Source organism: Callospermophilus lateralis, chromosome 15 (genome assembly GCF_048772815.1).
Source record: "Callospermophilus lateralis isolate mCalLat2 chromosome 15, mCalLat2.hap1, whole genome shotgun sequence".
NCBI classification, from domain to species: domain Eukaryota; kingdom Metazoa; phylum Chordata; class Mammalia; order Rodentia; family Sciuridae; genus Callospermophilus; species Callospermophilus lateralis.
The window spans coordinates 31,812,556-31,831,346 of NC_135319.1; the positions used below are offsets into that span (position 1 = coordinate 31,812,556).

Sequence of the window (18,791 nt, forward strand, 5' to 3'; positions counted from 1 at the left end):
TTTGTAGAAATAAGCAAGTATCTCTCTCCCCTTTCCCTCCTTCCTTCATACTTGACCTCTAGGTAGCGCCCGCCCCAAGGTCCTGAGTGGATAATTAACTAGGCCAAAGGCAGAAGGAAGAGGTGGATGCACACCGGGACCTAAGGGAGGTTCTGGAAAGGGACTGTATCATCGATGCCTGTGTTTGCCGCTGGCATCTTATATGAAAACTGGATCCGATCTTACATGTAAAAATTAAGCAAGAACTAAGCAAGAAAATTTTAGGTAATATCTTAGTTATCTGGTTAAGGGAAGTGTCTTGCAAGAACCGGTACCCGCCACCAGAAACCCACACACCTGGAAGAAATGTAAAATCTGACCTGGATTTCCTATTCCCAGGGCCCCGCCCTTCAGAATTGCGCAGACTCAGTGGCTGCCTCTCTAAGTCTTCCTCCTCCCGCCTCCTGCAGCTGTCAAAATCCGGATTCCAGACTTCCTTAGGGCCCGGGACACAGGTCCACGCATGCTCAGCATCAACCCCGGGCGAACACAAACACGTGCTTCCAGCCTGTCGGCGCCTGCGCCGTAGCAACCCCAGTCGGTGCCCTTAGGACGCTTCTTGTGCTCTGACTCCGGCGGTCTGTGTGAGCCCATTTGTGATCCGCGTCCTGCGCATACACCTTGCGAGTGACAGAGCCATGGGTCTGACCTCCCATTCCAGCATACGAGGTGAAGTGGGGCCTGGGAGCGGGTGAGGCTGGCGGCCTGCGCACCGGTTGCAGCGCCCGCAGCTCTTGTGGTTTGTTATCGCTCTCCTACATGCCTGCAGGTCCTTTAACCTTGAGATGCTGAAGGACATGCGCTTCGCCCGGCTGCGGGCTCTGGACTGGACCAGCGAAAGGAGCGAGGTCAGGGTGTGGATGGATGGTCATTAGGCATAAGTAGCGCGGGGCCATGCAGTAGTCTACGCGGCTCTGATACTTGTTTCCCTCAACTAGTCAAACCCTAACACATAATGATCTCGCTGCTGGCTTTTCTTGTTTTCCCCCAAATTGCTTTTGTGTCCTTAAGTCGCTGGGCCTAGGAAAAGGAAAGGTGAGCGGTAAAACAAACATGTTCTCCTCCTTACGTTGAAATCGACATGGAGCCAGAAAGTTAATTTCCTGCAATCCTGAAGCCGTGCATGACTAATCACATCGTAATTTTGCAGACATTTTTAAGGTGAAGAAACCCAATCCGAGGTCTTCTGTTTTCCCAGTTTTTTATTATGCCCCTTGCATCTGGCGTTCGGTGGCTGTAGTCCAAGAGAGAGGATTAAAAACCAAGTTCCTTGATCCTTCCTTCAGCTTCCACAGTCATCCTTGTCTCTACTAGTACCTAACGTTTGGAAACAATACTTTGCAGAAAGTCCATTTAAAGTTAAGAGAATTATTTATAAAATTTGCCTAGTGTGAATTTCACTTTATAACAATATTAATGGTACTATATTTGTTAATATAACACCCTCCTCATGCTACATGATATATGTGATCTCTCTGTCCTGGTATAAAATGCAAAGTTTGGCTACCTGTAAATATATCCAGTAAAGATAAAGAGCTTGTCCAGAAGTAATTAAAATTGGTACAATTGATTCATTCAGTAAATTCTGAGCATTTGTAGTACCAGGTTCTGTAATAAGCCCCTACTAACTTGAACCCTAATTTTGTATTGAAGAGAGATAGTCCATAAGTTGGAGAGTTCTACTTCTGTTGACAAAATTTACTTGGAAGATAGGGGAAAAAATCAGTGACATTTCTAAGTTAATAATAATAAAAAGGTGATTATTTGCAAAAATTATTTGAAAGGATCATCATCTGGAGGCATCTTGTACATTTAAAATATCGAGTTATATCTATGGTTTTGGTTTTTATGAAAACTTTTGTCAAGAATAAGACTTTGGATAAAATAAAATGCTCATGTGACTTATGCTGCCAATATATTTAATTTTATGGAAAGACTGCATATGGGCCAAAAGATTCCAAAATGTGTTTTTGTTTAAAATATGGGATCATTTTGTGTAAATAGGCATTGAAATCTATTTAACTCTATTTCAGGGGCTTGTTTGTTGTGGTATTAGGGATTGAATCCAGGGCCTCATGCATGGTAGGCAAGTGATCTACATCCCAAGCCCTTTATCTGCTTTTATTTTGAGATAGGTCTCTCTAAATTGTCCAGGCTAGTCAAACTTTTCCTGCCCAGGCCTCCTGAATAACCATGACCACAATTGAACTTCATTTAGGTAGCATATTGTAGAATCCCTAGGACTGTAAGCAAGACAAGTGTTTTGTTTTTGTTTTTTAAGCCTTAATATAAGGGAGTTCAGGGATAAGTTTTCCGTTAGTTTATCATTGAGTAAAGGATACAAAATCACTTGGTGAAGCTTATTGTTAACTAAAACTTTAAGTACACAACTTCATTATGTGGAGTAACTACTTTTTATTTCACTGATAAGCATAAAGGTTGTTGTGGGGGCCATAGGGAGAGGCCCAGAGGCTTTGTAAATCTCTCTGCCAGTACCTTCCTTCTCAAATATAGTGGCTGGCAAAGTAGAAACAGAAAAGAATTTGGTTTGGAAGAATAAACATCCCTACACCCCATTAAAGTTTGTTTCTTCTCTCTCTCCTCTCTCTCTCTCCTCTTTCTCCTCTTTTTCCTCTCTCTCCTCTCTCTCTTTTTTTTTCAAGGTACTAGGAATCAGAGCCTCAAGTATACCTGCCCTCTACTCAATTTTCAAAACAAACCTATTAGCTTCTATAGATTTGAAGGTCAATTTGATCTTTTAATTTAGGGGAAGATGATCATACCTGTTCTCAATTAAGTGAATTCATAATTATAAAAGGCTTAGAACATGGTATGTGACAATGATAACTTATATGTTGAATAAAAGTAAAAGTATATGTATATACATTCTGAATTCTTTATATTCAGGGAAAAAGAAAAAGTAATGAATGGGTTATAAATAAGAGTAAATGGGGATCAGGCCAGGACTGGAAGTAGGCAATGAGAATGAGTGATTGCAATTGAAATCCAGTCAAAGATCTTTGCCCATGTGATGGGTCTTCTTGTCGATTTGGTTGATGAGACCATTAATTCATTATAGTTTTAAGCACTAAGTGGCATTTCCTGCCTGCTTCCCTAATCTCTTAGGATTCTTCCCTGTGCCTTCTAAATGGACCTTCCAGAACTGACCGGGCTATTTAATATCTCCAGGAGACATTGAATCCATTCTTATCCTTAACCCCTTTGCTTCTGTTGACAAGAAAAATATAATTCTTGAGGCCATTCTCTTCCCATGTCCTCCAGGTGCCTTAATTCTTGCCTCACTGATACTTGTCACTTTTAAATCTTTAGCCCCTCATAATGGTTTTCTTCAGCCTAATTTGCCTTCATCTTTAGAAAGAAAAAACAAATGAACTAAGTATTTTAAAAGGGCTTCTTTAACCAGCCTTTCCTTTAAACCATTTATACTCACAAGTGGCTTTACCCCCAAGTAACAAAATAGAGATTTATCTGTTCACCTTCCCCTTCATTATCCATCCCAAACCCTAATCATTAGAATGCATATAACCCAAACCTTATGTAAATCTTGTCTGACTTTTGTATCCTTATATATTTTATTGAAACCAATTCATAATTTCCCACCTCATTTAACTTCACCAAATTGATTGAGTAAATTCATTAATTCATTGAAAGTAATGCTTTAAGGAATTCTTGTTTTCTGAGAAAGGATATGTAAATCATACTGAGTATAAAGCTGTAGCTCCGATAGGTTATAAACAACAAATAATGAGAGGGTGGGATTTGGAGCTATGGGCAAAATAAGATTGGTCATCTGTTGATAATTGTTGGAATTTGATGAGGGTAAATGAATTTTTCTTTATCCTGCATGGTCTCTATGTGTGTCTGAAATATTCCATACTAAAGGGTTTTTTGTTTGTTGGGTTTTTTTTTTTTTTAATTTTATTTTTTTGTTTTTTATCTGAAGAAGTAAATTCCACACTTAACTACAGTAGGTTAAGAGAAAGGCAAGATAAGTCATTTGGTATAAGGGTAAGACATTTGGCATAGGAGTGATAAGACAGTTAAGGCCGGACAGATGAAATTGCAAATTCAAATTAGTCCATTACTTCTACTCAACTCACATTGAACTCCACCAGTACACCAAGCTTTGAGGAGAAAACATTACCAGGCACCACCACCAGTCTGCAAAATCTCAGGGAAGACTGGGTTTCAACCCAGCTTCCTTCCCCCTCTCCTGATAGAAAAGAATGTTCTGATTCTGTGGCAGTTGACAGTGGGTAGGAGAAGGCAGTTTGAGGCAGAAAAGGGGCTGAAGGAAGAGAAGAAGGGTGAGATTTCCAAGTTAAAGAAAAAAATAATCCTCATGATAAAGAAAATCTGAGGAATGGATTGTAAATAAGGATGGGGGATTCGGTGTCAAATCCGTGTTATCTCCATCTCTGAATAATTTTGAGAGAAATCTAGAGATTATATAATAGTCCAAGGGAAGAAAGGGGGAGTTTAGAAATGTTTATGTTCTTTAATGGAAGATAATTTTTAAACAGAATTGGGTAGAGTGGGTTCAATCTAACTATAGGAATTACTGCACCATGAGAAATGTCTACAGAAAAAGCAAAATGAAGATAAGCCAGAAAAGGGGGGGGAAATGAAATGCTGAAGATTTGGGGCTACCCAATTCTAACCCAGAATCTGAAAGATGCCAATTGACAAAATATTTAAGTATTGAGTCTTGGTAAAGTCCCTTTTTGCCTCTGAGGTTATTCTTCCCCCACCTCTGCTTATATTAGGACTTGAACCCAGGAACATTCTACCACAGAGCTACATTCCCAGTCCTTTGTCTATTTTATTTTGAGGCAGGGTTTCTCTAAATGGCTCAGGCTGACCTTGAACTTGTGATCTTCTTGCTTCCACCTCTAGAGTTGCTGGTATTATAGGCAGCATGACTATTCTTAATAGGCATATATCGAGTACTAAATGTCACTTGGGTTTTGTTATTTGTTTACTCAAGTTTTCAGTTTTTTCTCTCCCCTAATTGTTGATTTTTAAATCTACCATCATTTTTGTTTATCTCTGTCTAGCTTTTTTTTTTTTTCCTTCTTTTCCCTAGAGTAGTCAGTGAAATTCGGCTTTTTGCCAGAAGAGACTGATTCGGGCCACAGTAATGAAATGATAAAATAGCAACTCTTTTGTTACTTCTGGGAACTCTTACATTTGTCCCCAATGAGATTAGAGAATTAGAGTTTGGGAAGAGAAAAAAGGGAAATAGAATTTGGGAAGAGAAAAAAGGGAAAATCTTAAGATATTATCTAGCTCTGTGATTCTAAAATACTTATTTGGAGCAAATACAAAGCTATTTTTCTAACACACATGGTACTGTGATAATTGCTTACTGCATGAGTGACCCATGATGGGGGTTGGGTCAGAGAGTATATGTTTTGATTTCCCCATGGGGCAGCCACTCAGCACTCATTTATTTAAATGATACTTGCAGTATTGCCTCTTTTCTATGCCAGTTATTCTGTCATTTATTTTACCATCACAAAATCCAGGGGAGGTTAAAAAAAATTTTTTTAAGTCACTAAATGAATTCAGTTGGTAATATGAGAAAAGAATGTTCTAACAGCTAGGAGAGATTCTTTGACCTGTTGTGAGTTTGATGTTGAAGTTCCTATAGGATTTTTTTTTAATATCATTAAACTAATAACTAGCCTCCTCAGGATTTTTTGCAATAGATAAGCACCATTAAAACAGATATATCAGAAAGCACTTCCCAATTCACGTAAAAAAGTAAAATATAAGATTCACTTTTAGTGAGTTGTGTTATTTAGTCTTCTGGAATATTGACCTCTTTTAAGTTTGTACTGAAGACAACATTCAGCAAACATTACTGAGCATATCCTGTGCATAGCAATGTTTTAGTCCATTTTTAAATAGATACTTTAGCTATTCAGAGTGTCTTTCCATTAGCTAAGTAGATTACTGTAGCTCCTAACAGAGAATATTTTTTCAAGTAAGTTCCATAGTAAATAATGCATCAAAAAGGAAGATCACAGATCAAGGTAGCAATCACAGCAAAGTTGCAGCCCTGCTTGGAAATACCACAGGATAATACCATGAAATAGCACTAAAATTTCAAGAGAAATCTACAGGAAGAGTGTACTTTAAAACAACTTCTGATGAGGCCAAAGGTTTAACACTGTCAAATGACTTGTTTTCTCAGTCATGCAGCACCTGGGAAGGATAAAATGTTAGTTAATGTTTATCTTAGGGGGTTATAGCAATGAAAGAATGGAAGTGTTGTGGAAAAGAAAACAATCTAAATTACTTTGGAAAGAATACTGGGCTAGGGATGTAGCTCAGTAGTAGAGCACTTGCCTAGCATACAAGAGGCTCAAGGTTCGATCCCCAGTATTACAAAAAAAACAAAAAAATACTGAAGTTGAAAATAAAATCCATAGAACATGAATTAGAAACATTGGTTAAAAACAAAATTAGAAAAATTTGTTACAGACAAAATTATTCAGTAAACTGGAAGTCCAAGATAAAAGAAATTAAGTATGTTAATGATATATTTCCTTTCCAGTTTAGAGTTAAGATTGAGCTACAATTACACGTGAGACAATGTTAGGTATAGTGACTGATCACATTAGTGAAATAGGAAATATGACCATAGTAATGCAAATAAGCCATATGGTTACTAACTCCTTATGTGTTTTTATTTGGCCTTGGAATGTGTTTTTTGTACTTAATCTCCCTAGGGCTTTATTTGATAGTCTGGGAACTTATTTCACACACTGTGAAGATGTGACTCAGGAAGTGCTGGGAAGCAGTGCACTGTGTTTTTCCTGACCCCTGTTCAACATCATCCTGCAGCCCACTCCATGCTGAGAATAGACAACTCTCATCTGAGGCTGAGACTAACCAGATTATGCAGAACTTTCTTCTCTCCATCACTGCCTGGAGCTGGGGTAGTCATTAAGCATTTGGGTTTCTAAGAATTCCTTGAAGAGCTACGCAAAGAGAATAAGTAAATGGCCTGTTAGTCAAACACATTTATTACTATTATAATTAGAAAGGAGAATAATATCATTAAATTAAAAATGGAGTTTGTGGGGAATTCAGATAATCATCCACTTGTGGTTAATAGAAATTTGAATTTATTAAATGAGACTATAATTATATTAATCACATTTTATGTGAAATTTGTATGTTCTGATTTTTATTTTAATGAGAAAGCACTTTGAAACTTTGAAAAACAGACTTCTGAATGACTTTGAAACTTTAGAATTCTGCAAGATATATTCCTTTGAATGTTTAGCTTTAGCAGTGGTTTTGTTTTGTGTTCTTTTTGTGTTTTTTCTTTGAATACTGATTCTGTGTGTAATTAGAATTAAGTTTTGATAAATAAAATCATTTTAAAATCACTAACGAACTAGCTATTTAAATGAACACTAATGAGTCATTTTGCTAACATAATCTCCTCCTGTTTTTTTGTTTGTTTGTTTGTAATCTAAAATTTTACTTTGCAGGTTTTGTGTTTTCTTTTAAGCAGTGTATACCTGCAGGCTCAAATTATTTAAAAATCTGTTTATGAACACTTTGAGAAGGATTAAGCCTTGTTTTTACTTCTCTGTCTTAAAGAAGGGAAAATAACCATTGTTTCCCTCTTCTATCTTAATTTCACTTTCATCACTCAACAGAAAATATATAACTGCCTTAGACCTTTGTTGGGACTTTCCCCAGCCCTCACTGTTACACCAGCATGTTCTGGTCATTTTGGTAATGTTGAAAATCTTTGATTGTTGCACTCCCTAATATTCAAAAGCTGAATTTCCTAAACATTTGTGAATGATTTTTAGTGTGTATTTTGGTTTAGGTAATTATTCCTCTTTTTCTTCCCTGCCCCAGTTGAATGGATTGCAGCAGTTACCATTGCTGCCGGGACGGCTGCAATTGGTTACTTAGCTTACAAGAGATTCTATGTCAAAGATCATAGCAATAAAGCAATGGTAAACCTTCACATCCAGAAAGACAATCCCAAGATAGTACATGCTTTTGATATGGAGGATCTGGGAGATAAAGCTGTGTTCTGCCGTTGCTGGAGGTCCAAAAAGGTAAGGATAATAGGTCATACAAAACTGTTATCAATGTAACATTTCTTTTTAATCTACTCTGTCAAACTTGTATTACCAGATTGTGAAGACACCCTTTTTTCTTTTTTTTATTGCATCCTGTTCTTCTATTTTCCATTTATTTACTACTAACATATATATAACTACCATTCAGTCAAATTATACCATACCCTCAATTGAGTTCAGGTGAATGCAACCATATTCTTGACCAAATAAAAGAGAAAAATCTCTTTAATTTACTCTTAGGATTTCCTCCCCAAGTGGATCTTAGTTTCCTCTATCCCAGGAAATGGAAGTGTGCAGCTTGAGTACAACAAGAAACAAAAGAAATACTTTTTTTTTTTTTTTTTTTTTTTTTTTTAAGATTAACAGCTCTGGATACTAGGACAAGTTTTTAGAAATTTCAAAAGAAACTTTTGAAAATTACCCTATCTTATTGGCATCCTAAACCTTCTATCAGCTGTTAACTCCTTTAATTAAAAATCTAACAATACAAGATTCTTTAAAATCTTATTTATTTTATGAGAATTGTATTTCAGATTTCTTGGGGAAATATCACCAATGGTACCTTTTCAGGTTTAGATATGATGGCAGCTAGAGAGCCAGACAATAGAATCCTCTCCTGGATTCATCTTTTTCTTGAATGACTTCAGAATTTCTGGTATTAGAAATACAATGAAAACATCATATGTGCTACCATTATTAGCATTTAAGTAAAATTTGTTTCACCAAAAATAATAGTAAAAGATTCAAAAAAAAACTGATGTTTCTGGAATGGGGATGTAGCTCAATATTAGAGTTCTTGCCTAGCATGCACAAAGCCATGGGTTTAACCAAGTTCTGCCCCCCTAAAAAAAAAAATTAAAAGTGTTCATTTTTGAAAGTACATTATGTTGGTGACCCTTCCCACAGTGAAGAACCATTTTAATGAATCATATTATCAAAAATGTGGAAGAGGGCTGGAATTGTGGCCCAGTGCTAGAGTGCTTGCCTAGGATGTGTAAGGCACTGGGTTCGATTCTCAGCACTGCATATAAATAAATAAAGTCCATTGATAACTAAAAAAAATTTTTTTAATGTGGAAGAAACTGTGAGCTTGGTTTTAAAAAGTATATTTCTCGAATCTATTTCTCCCAAATTGATCTATGTACAATCCAGTGATACAGAGCTAGATTTTGTTACTGTGTTCAGAAATTGATGAATATATGGAATATGAACCAAAAATTAACAGACCCATTACAACAAGTTGTACCTTAAGGATAACACTGTATATTTAGAATAAGCTTTCTAGTAAATACTTGTGGGGTTGCTAGAAAATAATCTCTTAATAGTATTCCATAGGCTAAACTTGGTTTATTTTTTTTAACAAACCTTGTCTATAGTAGGTGCCATTCTCTTTTTGCTCATTAAAATATGAAAAATAATGCATTTCAAAATTACAGAATTTCTGTTGGTGTTGCAATAGATCTTCAGTTAATGATCTTAAATATAAGTTCATTTACTGCTTACTATATATATGTACATATATAGTAAAACAGTAGTTTTCTTGGAAGAGTATAATAAATGCAATACAAATGTTCTAAATGAGAGAAAAGAAAGAGCTTATACCATGGACTAAAATTTTCTGGGAAAGCATAATAATTTATGTTTGGGAGTTAAATTTCCCCTGAAAAGATAGGTGGTATATGAATATGCTGCAAGTATTAGAAACCCATTTTCAAAATCTTCAATAAAAGGCTCATATGAGGAAAGGTGTATTGGGTGAAAACCCTAGTCTGGTCCTTGCACAAGCCCCTCTTTCCCCCAGGGAATAAATCTAAATTGAGGAGAATCCTGAGTGACAGTGTGAGGAATTCGTCCTTCCAGGCATGCAGAAGTGGTAGGATACATAGTTTTCAGCAGGGATTTCAGACATAAAGTTATAATACTTACACCAGAGTGTTAGCTGTATAAGTGTGTGTGGGGGTGCGGGGGACAAACAGTTAAACATTTTGAGGGAAATATCAGCCAAATTTAGTGACTTGTGTATGGATGATTGGGGGAGCAAGACTAAAGGAACCAAGTGTGGGGATTAGAAAGATTATGTCTATGTCGTGGGGCTGGGGATGTGGCTCAAGCGGTAGCGCGCTCGCCTGGCATGCGTGCGGCCCGGGTTCGATCCTCAGCACCACATACAAACAAAGATGTTGTGTCCGCCGAAAACTGAAAAATAAATATTAAAAATTTTTTAAAAAAAAAAAGAAAAGAAAGATTATGTCGTTAACAAAAATAAGGAATTCAGGTAAAAACCTGATTTGCCAGAACAGCACTAACAAGTTTAATTTCAAAGAGTGGATTTGAGGTGACAGTTGAATGGAAATGTACAGCAGATGATCTAAAATGTGGGAGTACAGCTGAGACATCAGGGTTGGAGATAGAAATCAGCAAAACTGATGAGTCAAGTGTAAGAATGTAACTGATCCTTGATACTGATAAAAATCAAAAGCTAAGTATGAAATCTTAGGGAATTTTTTGCATTTTGGAAAGAGGAACAAGAGTCAATTGAGGAAGTGAAATAGGCCAGAGGGATTACAATAAAACTAAAAATATTATGGCTTTAAAGTGGAAATGGAAAAATTTCAAAGATTATTAGTGAACATCTGCCTATACAAAAACAATCAGGTGAATAAACTATTGTAGTAGAACACTTGGATTAAGCAAGTAGGCATTTGACCTTTGGTGTCATTTCAACAGAATGATTAAACACTGTGTCCAAGTAGGTTAAAATGTGAGTTACTAATAAAGAAATGCTATAAGTCTGAGTATATGTCAAAATTACAGTAAATAAAAATAATGAAGGGAAGAAAAATAAGGTAACTGCTTGAGGGAACTTTAATAAAGCATCACTTTGAGATAAGGAGAGTTTTCCTTTGATTGGGTTAATTGGGTTTTCCCAGAGGTAAAAGTGTCCAATAAAGTAAATATGGATTTTCTTCAACTAAGATCTCAATTTTTATGACAAGAAGGATCACGAATGGACACAAGCTAGTGGTTTAAATGTTTATTAGACTTTTATAACTCAACAAAACATTCCACTATTATTCTTTCATTTTATAGAGTTCCCAGAGGGTTAGAAGAGGGACCGCCATTTCCCATGGGGAAACTTCAAGAAAAGAAATGCCAGATGACTTTTTGTGTAGGGAGGAGGGGAATCTATGGGCATTCAGAAATCCTCTTTGCATGTAGGATTTGCCAGTTATGAATTTTCACTTGAGTCTTGGGTACTTGTTATTCCTACAGGACTCAATTAAAGATTCACTTTGAATATATTCAAGCTAATGAATGTTCTTACTCTTCAGACACCTTTGGAAACTCCCCACATTCCTCAGGTTCCAAAGGTTATCACACAGCTGCCAAGTGATACATTTACTGGCTGACTAACATAAGACTTAAAATTAACACCTTTGTTGAAATGGTTGTATTGAATTATATTCATTTTTCCCTCATTCAAACCAGTTGTATTTATAAATAACAAAATCTAAGCTCCTTTTTACCAATCAAAAAATATCGTGTGATACAGATATTCTTAAAATGCAATCACCCATACCTAATTGAACCAGATCTCTTACTGATGCACAGTAATTACACTGTTTAACATACTCCATTCCTTCTCTCTTTCCAGATTTGATATGCTGTCTGCTGTTTCAGAAACTGGCCTATTTTGTAGTATTTTACAAAAGGGCTATCCATATTTTAAGTAAAATGAAATGAGCCAGTACAGAAGAGATTAAAGTAACTTTAGGGAAAGGTACTATTTGGGATAGTGGTGTTTTGAAAAGGGGTGAAAGGAAATGAGAATAAGAGGATAGATGTGAAACTCTGCCTTATAAAAGAAGAGATGGTCTCACTTTCAAAATGAAAATGAAAGAAGTTTGTCATGAGAGGGAAGAGTATGCACCATAGTCTTGCTAAATTTCTGTCATCCCCCACATCAAGTGGTGTGTAGAATTATTTTTTTCATTATAACCAGGGAAGTTTGAGTTCTTAATTTTGTAGGTAGTGGTGATAGTGGTGACAGCAGGCTTTTGTTTTGGTGAAGGTGTATATGTATGAATGAAAGAGAAAGCTTCTATCCTATTAATGGTTTAGTAGCAGGTTGTATTATACTGAGCCCATTTGTTCACAGAAGCAATATTCCCAATGTTAGATCTCTTGAAAACCCAATTTTGGATTTATGGTCTTGTAAAATCTTAATTTCTCTATATGTATTTTCATATTATATCCACTATCTTGTGTTTTATTAAATTAAGGACATAAAATGAGTAAAAAATGTCATATTGTTCTCTAAGGTAGTGTCAAAGATCTCATTACTTTAACTTTTTTTATCAACCAAAGTAATCATATTTCTCAGTTCAGGTAATGGTAATGAGCCAAAATGACCCCAAGTAACATCCTGGGAACATAGCATCAAAAGTCCCATTAAAAGTACAAAGTTTAGGACTGGGATGTAGCTTAGTGGTAGAGTTCTTGTATAGTAGGTGCAAGGTCCTAGATATAATGCCCAGCACCACACACAAAAAAATAATAATGATAAATAAAGTTTGGAAGAGGAAGATAATATGATAGTTTCTTTTTTTTTTTTAAGTGTTTCAGATAGAAGACACACAGAAGAGCATTTATTTCTATTTTGAAACTTCTTGAAAAAGACACAAGATGTAAGGGTCATTAAAAAAATAAATCTTGCGCCTTGTATTTTTTATGAAGACCCTGAGAGTGTTACTGTCTTTCCAAGGAAAGAGCAAGGATCTTTGATATTTTTGTACTTATTCTTTCATTCTAACCTTTTCTCACACTCTTATTCCCAGTTTTAAAGATTTATAGTTTTCATATTGGGTTAATAGTAGAGTGTTTATTTTATGTACATCCAGGAAATTCAGGCAATTTGATTAACAAACTTTCTCCGGATTTTGATAATAATGAAATACTGGCATCTTACAAGAAATTTGGCAGTATGTCAACTGAATTAAAAATACTCTTTGAGGTTTTTACCTAAGTTCTTTACTTGACAGTTAAACATAATTCAGAATTTTTAATTTCAAAAGTTTAAATTTTGAACAAATTTCAAAATTTGTTTTTATTACATTGCTATTTAATACAAAAACTCTTTATGAAGATATGTTTGAAAGCATACATGTATATTCACTACACATTTTCTTTCTCTTGCATAGAAATATCAAGCAAGGCACTCCCTGAAATACATAAATATTTTTATATAATTTGCCTTTTGAATTTGAATGCCAAGTAACATTCATTCACTTATACTATATTGAGAATTCTGGATTAATTTAAATATATTTTATTGCCATGTATATTGTATTAAGAAATTAATGATCCTATTTTGAAATTACCCATTTTAGTTCTCTGTTGAAAAAAAGTTTTTAGTCTTTTCATCAACTTAAAATTAGAAATCTGCACTAAATGGGGCATGTTCTGATTTAGTGCAGTAAATTTTGGGGTCAAATGATAAAAGAAAGTACCATTAAAAGGCACCTGTAGGGCTGGGGTTGTGGCTCAGTGGCAGAACACTTGCCTAGCATGTGTGAGGCACTGGGTTCAATTCTCAGCACCACATAAAAATAAAGGTCCACAAACAACTAATAAAATATTTTTTAAAAGACATCTGTATAGGATAACATAAAGAACCAATCAAATATAAATTAATAGAAGAACAAAAGTGAATCTAGTAGAGTAGATGAAGGAGAATGGGAGAGGAAAGGGAGGACAGGAGAGAAAATGGGAGATGATGAACTGAAATCGATTTTCATGCATTTTTGTAGCCAAGCTCAGTGGTGTACTATGGATGTAGCTCAGTGGTAGAGCGCTTGCCTGGCATGCATGAAGCCCTGGGTTCCATCCCCAATACTGGGGGGAAAAAAAAAAGTGTTGCTGAAAAAAATTTTAATACCTAGTTTACATTTCTTTTGGTACTAAGGATTGAACCCAAAGGCACTTTACAGCTGTGCTCATTCCACCCTTTTTTGCTTTTTATTTTGAGTCAGGGTTTTGCTAAGTTGCTCAGCCCGGCCTCAAACTTGCGCTCCTCCTGTCTCACCTCCTAAGTAGCTGGGATTACAGGCATGAGCCACCACTGCCAGGCCCAAGTTTATTAACAAGTAGCGAGGATTTATTACTCCTTTTTCCCCCCACCCTTTGGCTAGGATGTTCGAACCCAGGGTTACTTTACCATTGAGCTGTATCCCAGAGATACAGCTATTTTGAGACAAGGTGTCTCCCTGAATTGACAAGGCTGGCCTTGAACTTTGAATTCTCCTGCCTGAGCCTTCTGAGCTGCTGGGATCACAGGTGTGTGCTATTGCACCCAGCCCTTCTTGCTACTTTTTAAAGAAATGTTTACTTTTTGTTTGAACATGAAGAAACAGGCCAATTTCAGTTTTTAGGCAGAAATAGATTATTAGAAAAAAGAATATTCAAACTTTAAGTGTTGACTTTCTTAATATTTTATAACTTTTTTTTTTTTTTTTTTTTTTTTTTGAGCTGGTGATGCATCTCTGTGCCTAGCAAACATAAGGCCCTGTTTTTGATCTTGGTGCCTCAAGGGAAAACAAGATTTTCTTTGTATATTTTTTTATAAATTACTCTTCCTATTCTTGTTTCTGGAGGAAGTAACATGAGAAAATAAGTTAGTTTTTGTAGAGATTAAAACAAAAATTAAGTGTGCCATTTCAAAAAGTTAGTTAAGGCTTTTTATTTAAAAATGTTTCGTTTTCAGAAATATATTTTACAATCCGTGTAAATAAAACTGTACTAAAATGCTTTGTGTGCGCTATTTATAAAAATGAAGTCTTTTACAACGTAAACTTTTATTCTTACTATAAAATTATCTGTTTGTTTATCAAACGTCACTTTGAAATGCTGACCTCTGATATGGGATACATTTTAGTTTGCTCTTTTTTTTTTTTTTTTTTAAGAGAGAGACAGAATTTTTTAATATTTATTTTTAGTTTTTTTGGCGGACACAACATCTTTGTATGTGGTGCTGAGGATCGAACCTGAGCCGCACGCATGCCAGGTGCGCGGGCTACTGCTTGAACCACATGCCCAGCCCTTAGTTTGCTCTTTATAGCCTCTTGCCTCATCTATGCCAAGAAAAAAACTGAAATCTTGGGTTCATGTTTTTGTTACAAGGACTTATTTTTATTATGAACATATGCCATATCCTAGTGATCTAAAAAAAGAAATATGTAGGCTTTTCATACATTACATTTGCACTGCCATCTACGCCAAGATAGACTTATGTCTAGAAATTTAAGATATGCTCATATCTTGAATTTTCCTATAATTTTTAATTAATTTATTGCCTATTTTAATTATGTACCAATAGTTAAATTAAGATGGGATTTCTATAACATCAGTCAAATATTATTTTAATCTTAGAATTGAGGCTTTGGAGTATCATAGTTTGAGATTATGTGCCATCATAGTCAGATTTCAAGTGTCAGAAATTATACTTTGCTCATTTGAGTAATGAGGTGATTGTTATTTGAAAGGCAAGGCACTGTTACTTTACTCTTCTGAATAAACTTCTTCAATGACACAGTATACCTTCTATTAAACTGTGAAGCTCACAGATTCTAGAGTATAGTTCAAAATAACAAGAAAAATAAATGCTAGCTCTCATGGTTTGATGTTAAATAGAAGTAAAATGTACAAATATAAAAGGAAAGAAAGAATTTACTGATAATTGGACCTCCTAAGTATAAAATCCTGAGGAGTCACCAGAAATGTTATTGAATTCTTATTTTTATCTTTTAACAATAGAAAGGATATGCTCACAAAAAAAGAAACAAATTATATACAGCAAGAATATTCAGATATGAATATTTGGAAATTATATAAAGAAATATAAAATAACAACAGAAATAATCTTAGAAGAATGTGCATGGGAACTGAAAATGAAAACTACAAGAGAAATAAGGCAAAAAAAATTCTCAAGCTTATCTAGAAGAATAAATAAAACATAATAAAGTTAGCAAAGAAGAATAATGAAAGAAAACTCACCCTATCAAATACTGGAACTTATTTTAAAAGCAGTTACCTCTAAACAATGTGATAACAAGGAACCTATAAGTAGGCATTTTTATATGATTTTATTTTGATAAAATTATGAATAAAGGTGTAACAATTTGAAAAGTGACAGCTTCTAGTAATATTGAAGCAACAGGCTCTTAAACAGCATTTTGCAAAATATGCCCTACATGAATTATGTAGGGCATATTTTATGTGATGTTGGATATCAAAGTTAAAAATGCCCATAATCCACGCAATTTTAGAAATTCTAGGTTAATGATAATGTTTTTTACAAAATAATTTCTTCAAAATAAAAAAAATACTCTGTGACTCAAGAGTTATATATGTGTTTTAAACAGAAGGAAACTAAATCAGAATAACTTGCAGGATTCAGCTTCTTTGGAATACTCTGGGAAGTACTATTAAAAATTTAATTTTGGGACAAGGGTTGGCTCAGCATCAGAGCACTCACCTAACACGTGCAAGGTGCTGGGTTCGATCCTCAGCATCACATATAAATAAATAAATAAAGGTATTGTGTTCAACTACAACTAAAAAATAAATATATTTTTAAAAGACTTAGTTTTCTTCCTTTCCCTCCCACTAGATACCAAAAAGATCAGTTATAGCTAAAATGTAAAATCATGAAAACAAAATAGAAACTGGGAATTTATATATATTCATCACAACTGTAGATGCCTCTATGGTAAACAATGGTAAAAGGGAAATAGTAGCATAGTTGTATGAAAGTAAAGAGATTAAAGGTATGAAAAGCTAAACAAAAACTTGGGGGAAAGATTGCTGCAAAGATGGTCAATAGAGATAGCATGCAAATTAATTTTAAATAACATCTTACTAATAATGCTAGGGGTATAGCTCACTGGTTGCCTAGCATGCACGAGGCTTGAGGTTTGAACCCAGCATCAAGGATGAAGAAAAAGATTAATCCTTACAAACAGGCAATGGACATAGTCCACTGGAAACATAACTAGTATATAGACTGAAATAAGTTTGCAGCGTCCATAATCAAATATCAGTGAAATTCAACTTCTGATGTGTCTTAACCCCAAGGGATTTCTTCCTCCTACTCAGTATGTGTATTTTGCATGTACTCCTTAAAAAGCCTATTTAAAGTTCCAAGAAAAATCTTTTAAGTTCTGATGTGTGTGAATTAAACATCACTCCAGTTCTGCCAAGCACTATATACTGTTTGTGGATTAGCTGTTTCACATTCTCTCTTTCTCTTCTAGTTTCCATTCTGTGATGGTTCTCACACAAAACATAACGAAGAGACTGGAGACAACGTGGGACCTCTGATTGTCAAGAAAAAAGAAAGTTAAATGGACAGTTTTGATGCTGCAGACCAACTTGTCATGATGTTACCTGATTATTTAATTAGAATGACTACCACTTCTGTCTAATTTACCTCCCCTGGGTTCTAGATGTGTGGTATATTGCAAACCTCACCTTTCACATTCATGGCATTTGCCTTACTTGTTGAAACATCGTGGTGCACATTTGTTTAAACAAAAAAGGAAAACCAACCTTATGGCCTGTGGGTTATTTTGGTTTTGTAAGGATCCGTTTCTTTAAATTTAAAATAATGGTATTAGACTATAGTTGTATCTTGAGGTTGGTGTATTAAATTATTCTCAAAATCATGTATATGCAGATTGTACTTGCAAGTTTCAAAGAAAATTTTATCGCCTTTTCATATTGCTTATTTGACCTAGAAAGTGAACAGGGTGTGATTAAGCTACATTAATTTTGTAGTATAGTCTTAAGAAAAACCTGTTATAACTTTGATTTTCTTCTTGACAGTGGTAATAACACTAAGAAAATACAGCTTCTGTGTTTTCAGCGTTTTCAATCAAAATGAACTATGAATGTCACTCTACTTAATTATAAGTTGACCAGGTCAGTAATAAAGGGGCAGCAACTTCCTTTGTGTTTATCTTTATGGATATTTAATTGATCCATTAAAAGAACAAATAGTAGGAATTTAGATCACAGTGAAAATAGGTTAAAAGTAGTCATGAAGAATGTCTTAAAATGTAATGCTCCAGAATTCTAGGCCAAGGAGTGGCAAGCACTGGAACTAAGGACATGGAAGAAACTGAAGCAGACATTTCAAGTCTCTTAATCACAAAGCCAAACATCTGTGATGGAAATAGTAGTCACAAGACTAGATCAAAGATGTGGGAAAATTTTTTATTCCTCACTCTGGGTAATCAAACACATGGTTTATATTAGTAAAGATATTACTTGGGAAAGAAAAAAAAAGAAATTTATCCTCTTAAATTGTATGATCTTTATTCTTCAAAGACTTGAAGACAAAGTGTTTATGTAATATTCTTCAAGACTCAGATCAGGGCTGGGATTGTAGGTCAGTGGTATAGTGCTTGCACGTGTGAGGCACTAGATTCAATCCTCAGCACCCCGTAAAAATAAATAAATAAAAGGTATTGTGTCCACCTGCAACTTAAAAAAAATTAAAAAAAAAAAAAGACTCAGACCAAAAGTATTTCATTCACTGTGTGTGTATATATATAT

The 18,791-nt window shown here is 35.0% G+C and overlaps 1 protein-coding gene across 2 annotated transcripts; it reads left to right on the forward strand.

Annotated features, from left to right (window-relative positions):
- The first annotated feature begins 525 nt into the window (after positions 1-525).
- Cisd1 (CDGSH iron sulfur domain 1) lies at positions 526-18,181 on the forward strand. Of its 2 annotated transcripts, none has more exons than XM_076834906.1 (3): positions 526-708; positions 7,948-8,153; positions 17,489-18,181. In XM_076834906.1, the coding sequence occupies exons 1-3, from the start codon at positions 678-680 to the stop codon at positions 17,576-17,578; spliced, it is 327 nt and encodes a 108-aa protein (XP_076691021.1). In that variant the 5' UTR covers positions 526-677; the 3' UTR covers positions 17,579-18,181. The 2 variants fall into 2 exon arrangements, with proteins under 2 accessions (XP_076691021.1, XP_076691022.1); XM_076834907.1 differs by lacking the exon at positions 526-708 and adding an exon at positions 1,902-7,077.
- Positions 18,182-18,791: the final 610 nt, after the last annotated feature.

Bases quoted from the DNA above. Each gene is read 5' to 3' on its own strand.
- Cisd1 (XM_076834906.1), top strand. From the start codon at position 678: ATGGGTCTGACCTCCCATTCCAGCATACGAG. The intron at 709-7,947 runs GTGAAGTGGGGC...TCCCTGCCCCAG, and splicing joins CTCCCATTCCAGCATACGAG to TTGAATGGATTGCAGCAGTT. The intron at 8,154-17,488 runs GTAAGGATAATA...TTTCTCTTCTAG, and splicing joins GTTGCTGGAGGTCCAAAAAG to TTTCCATTCTGTGATGGTTC.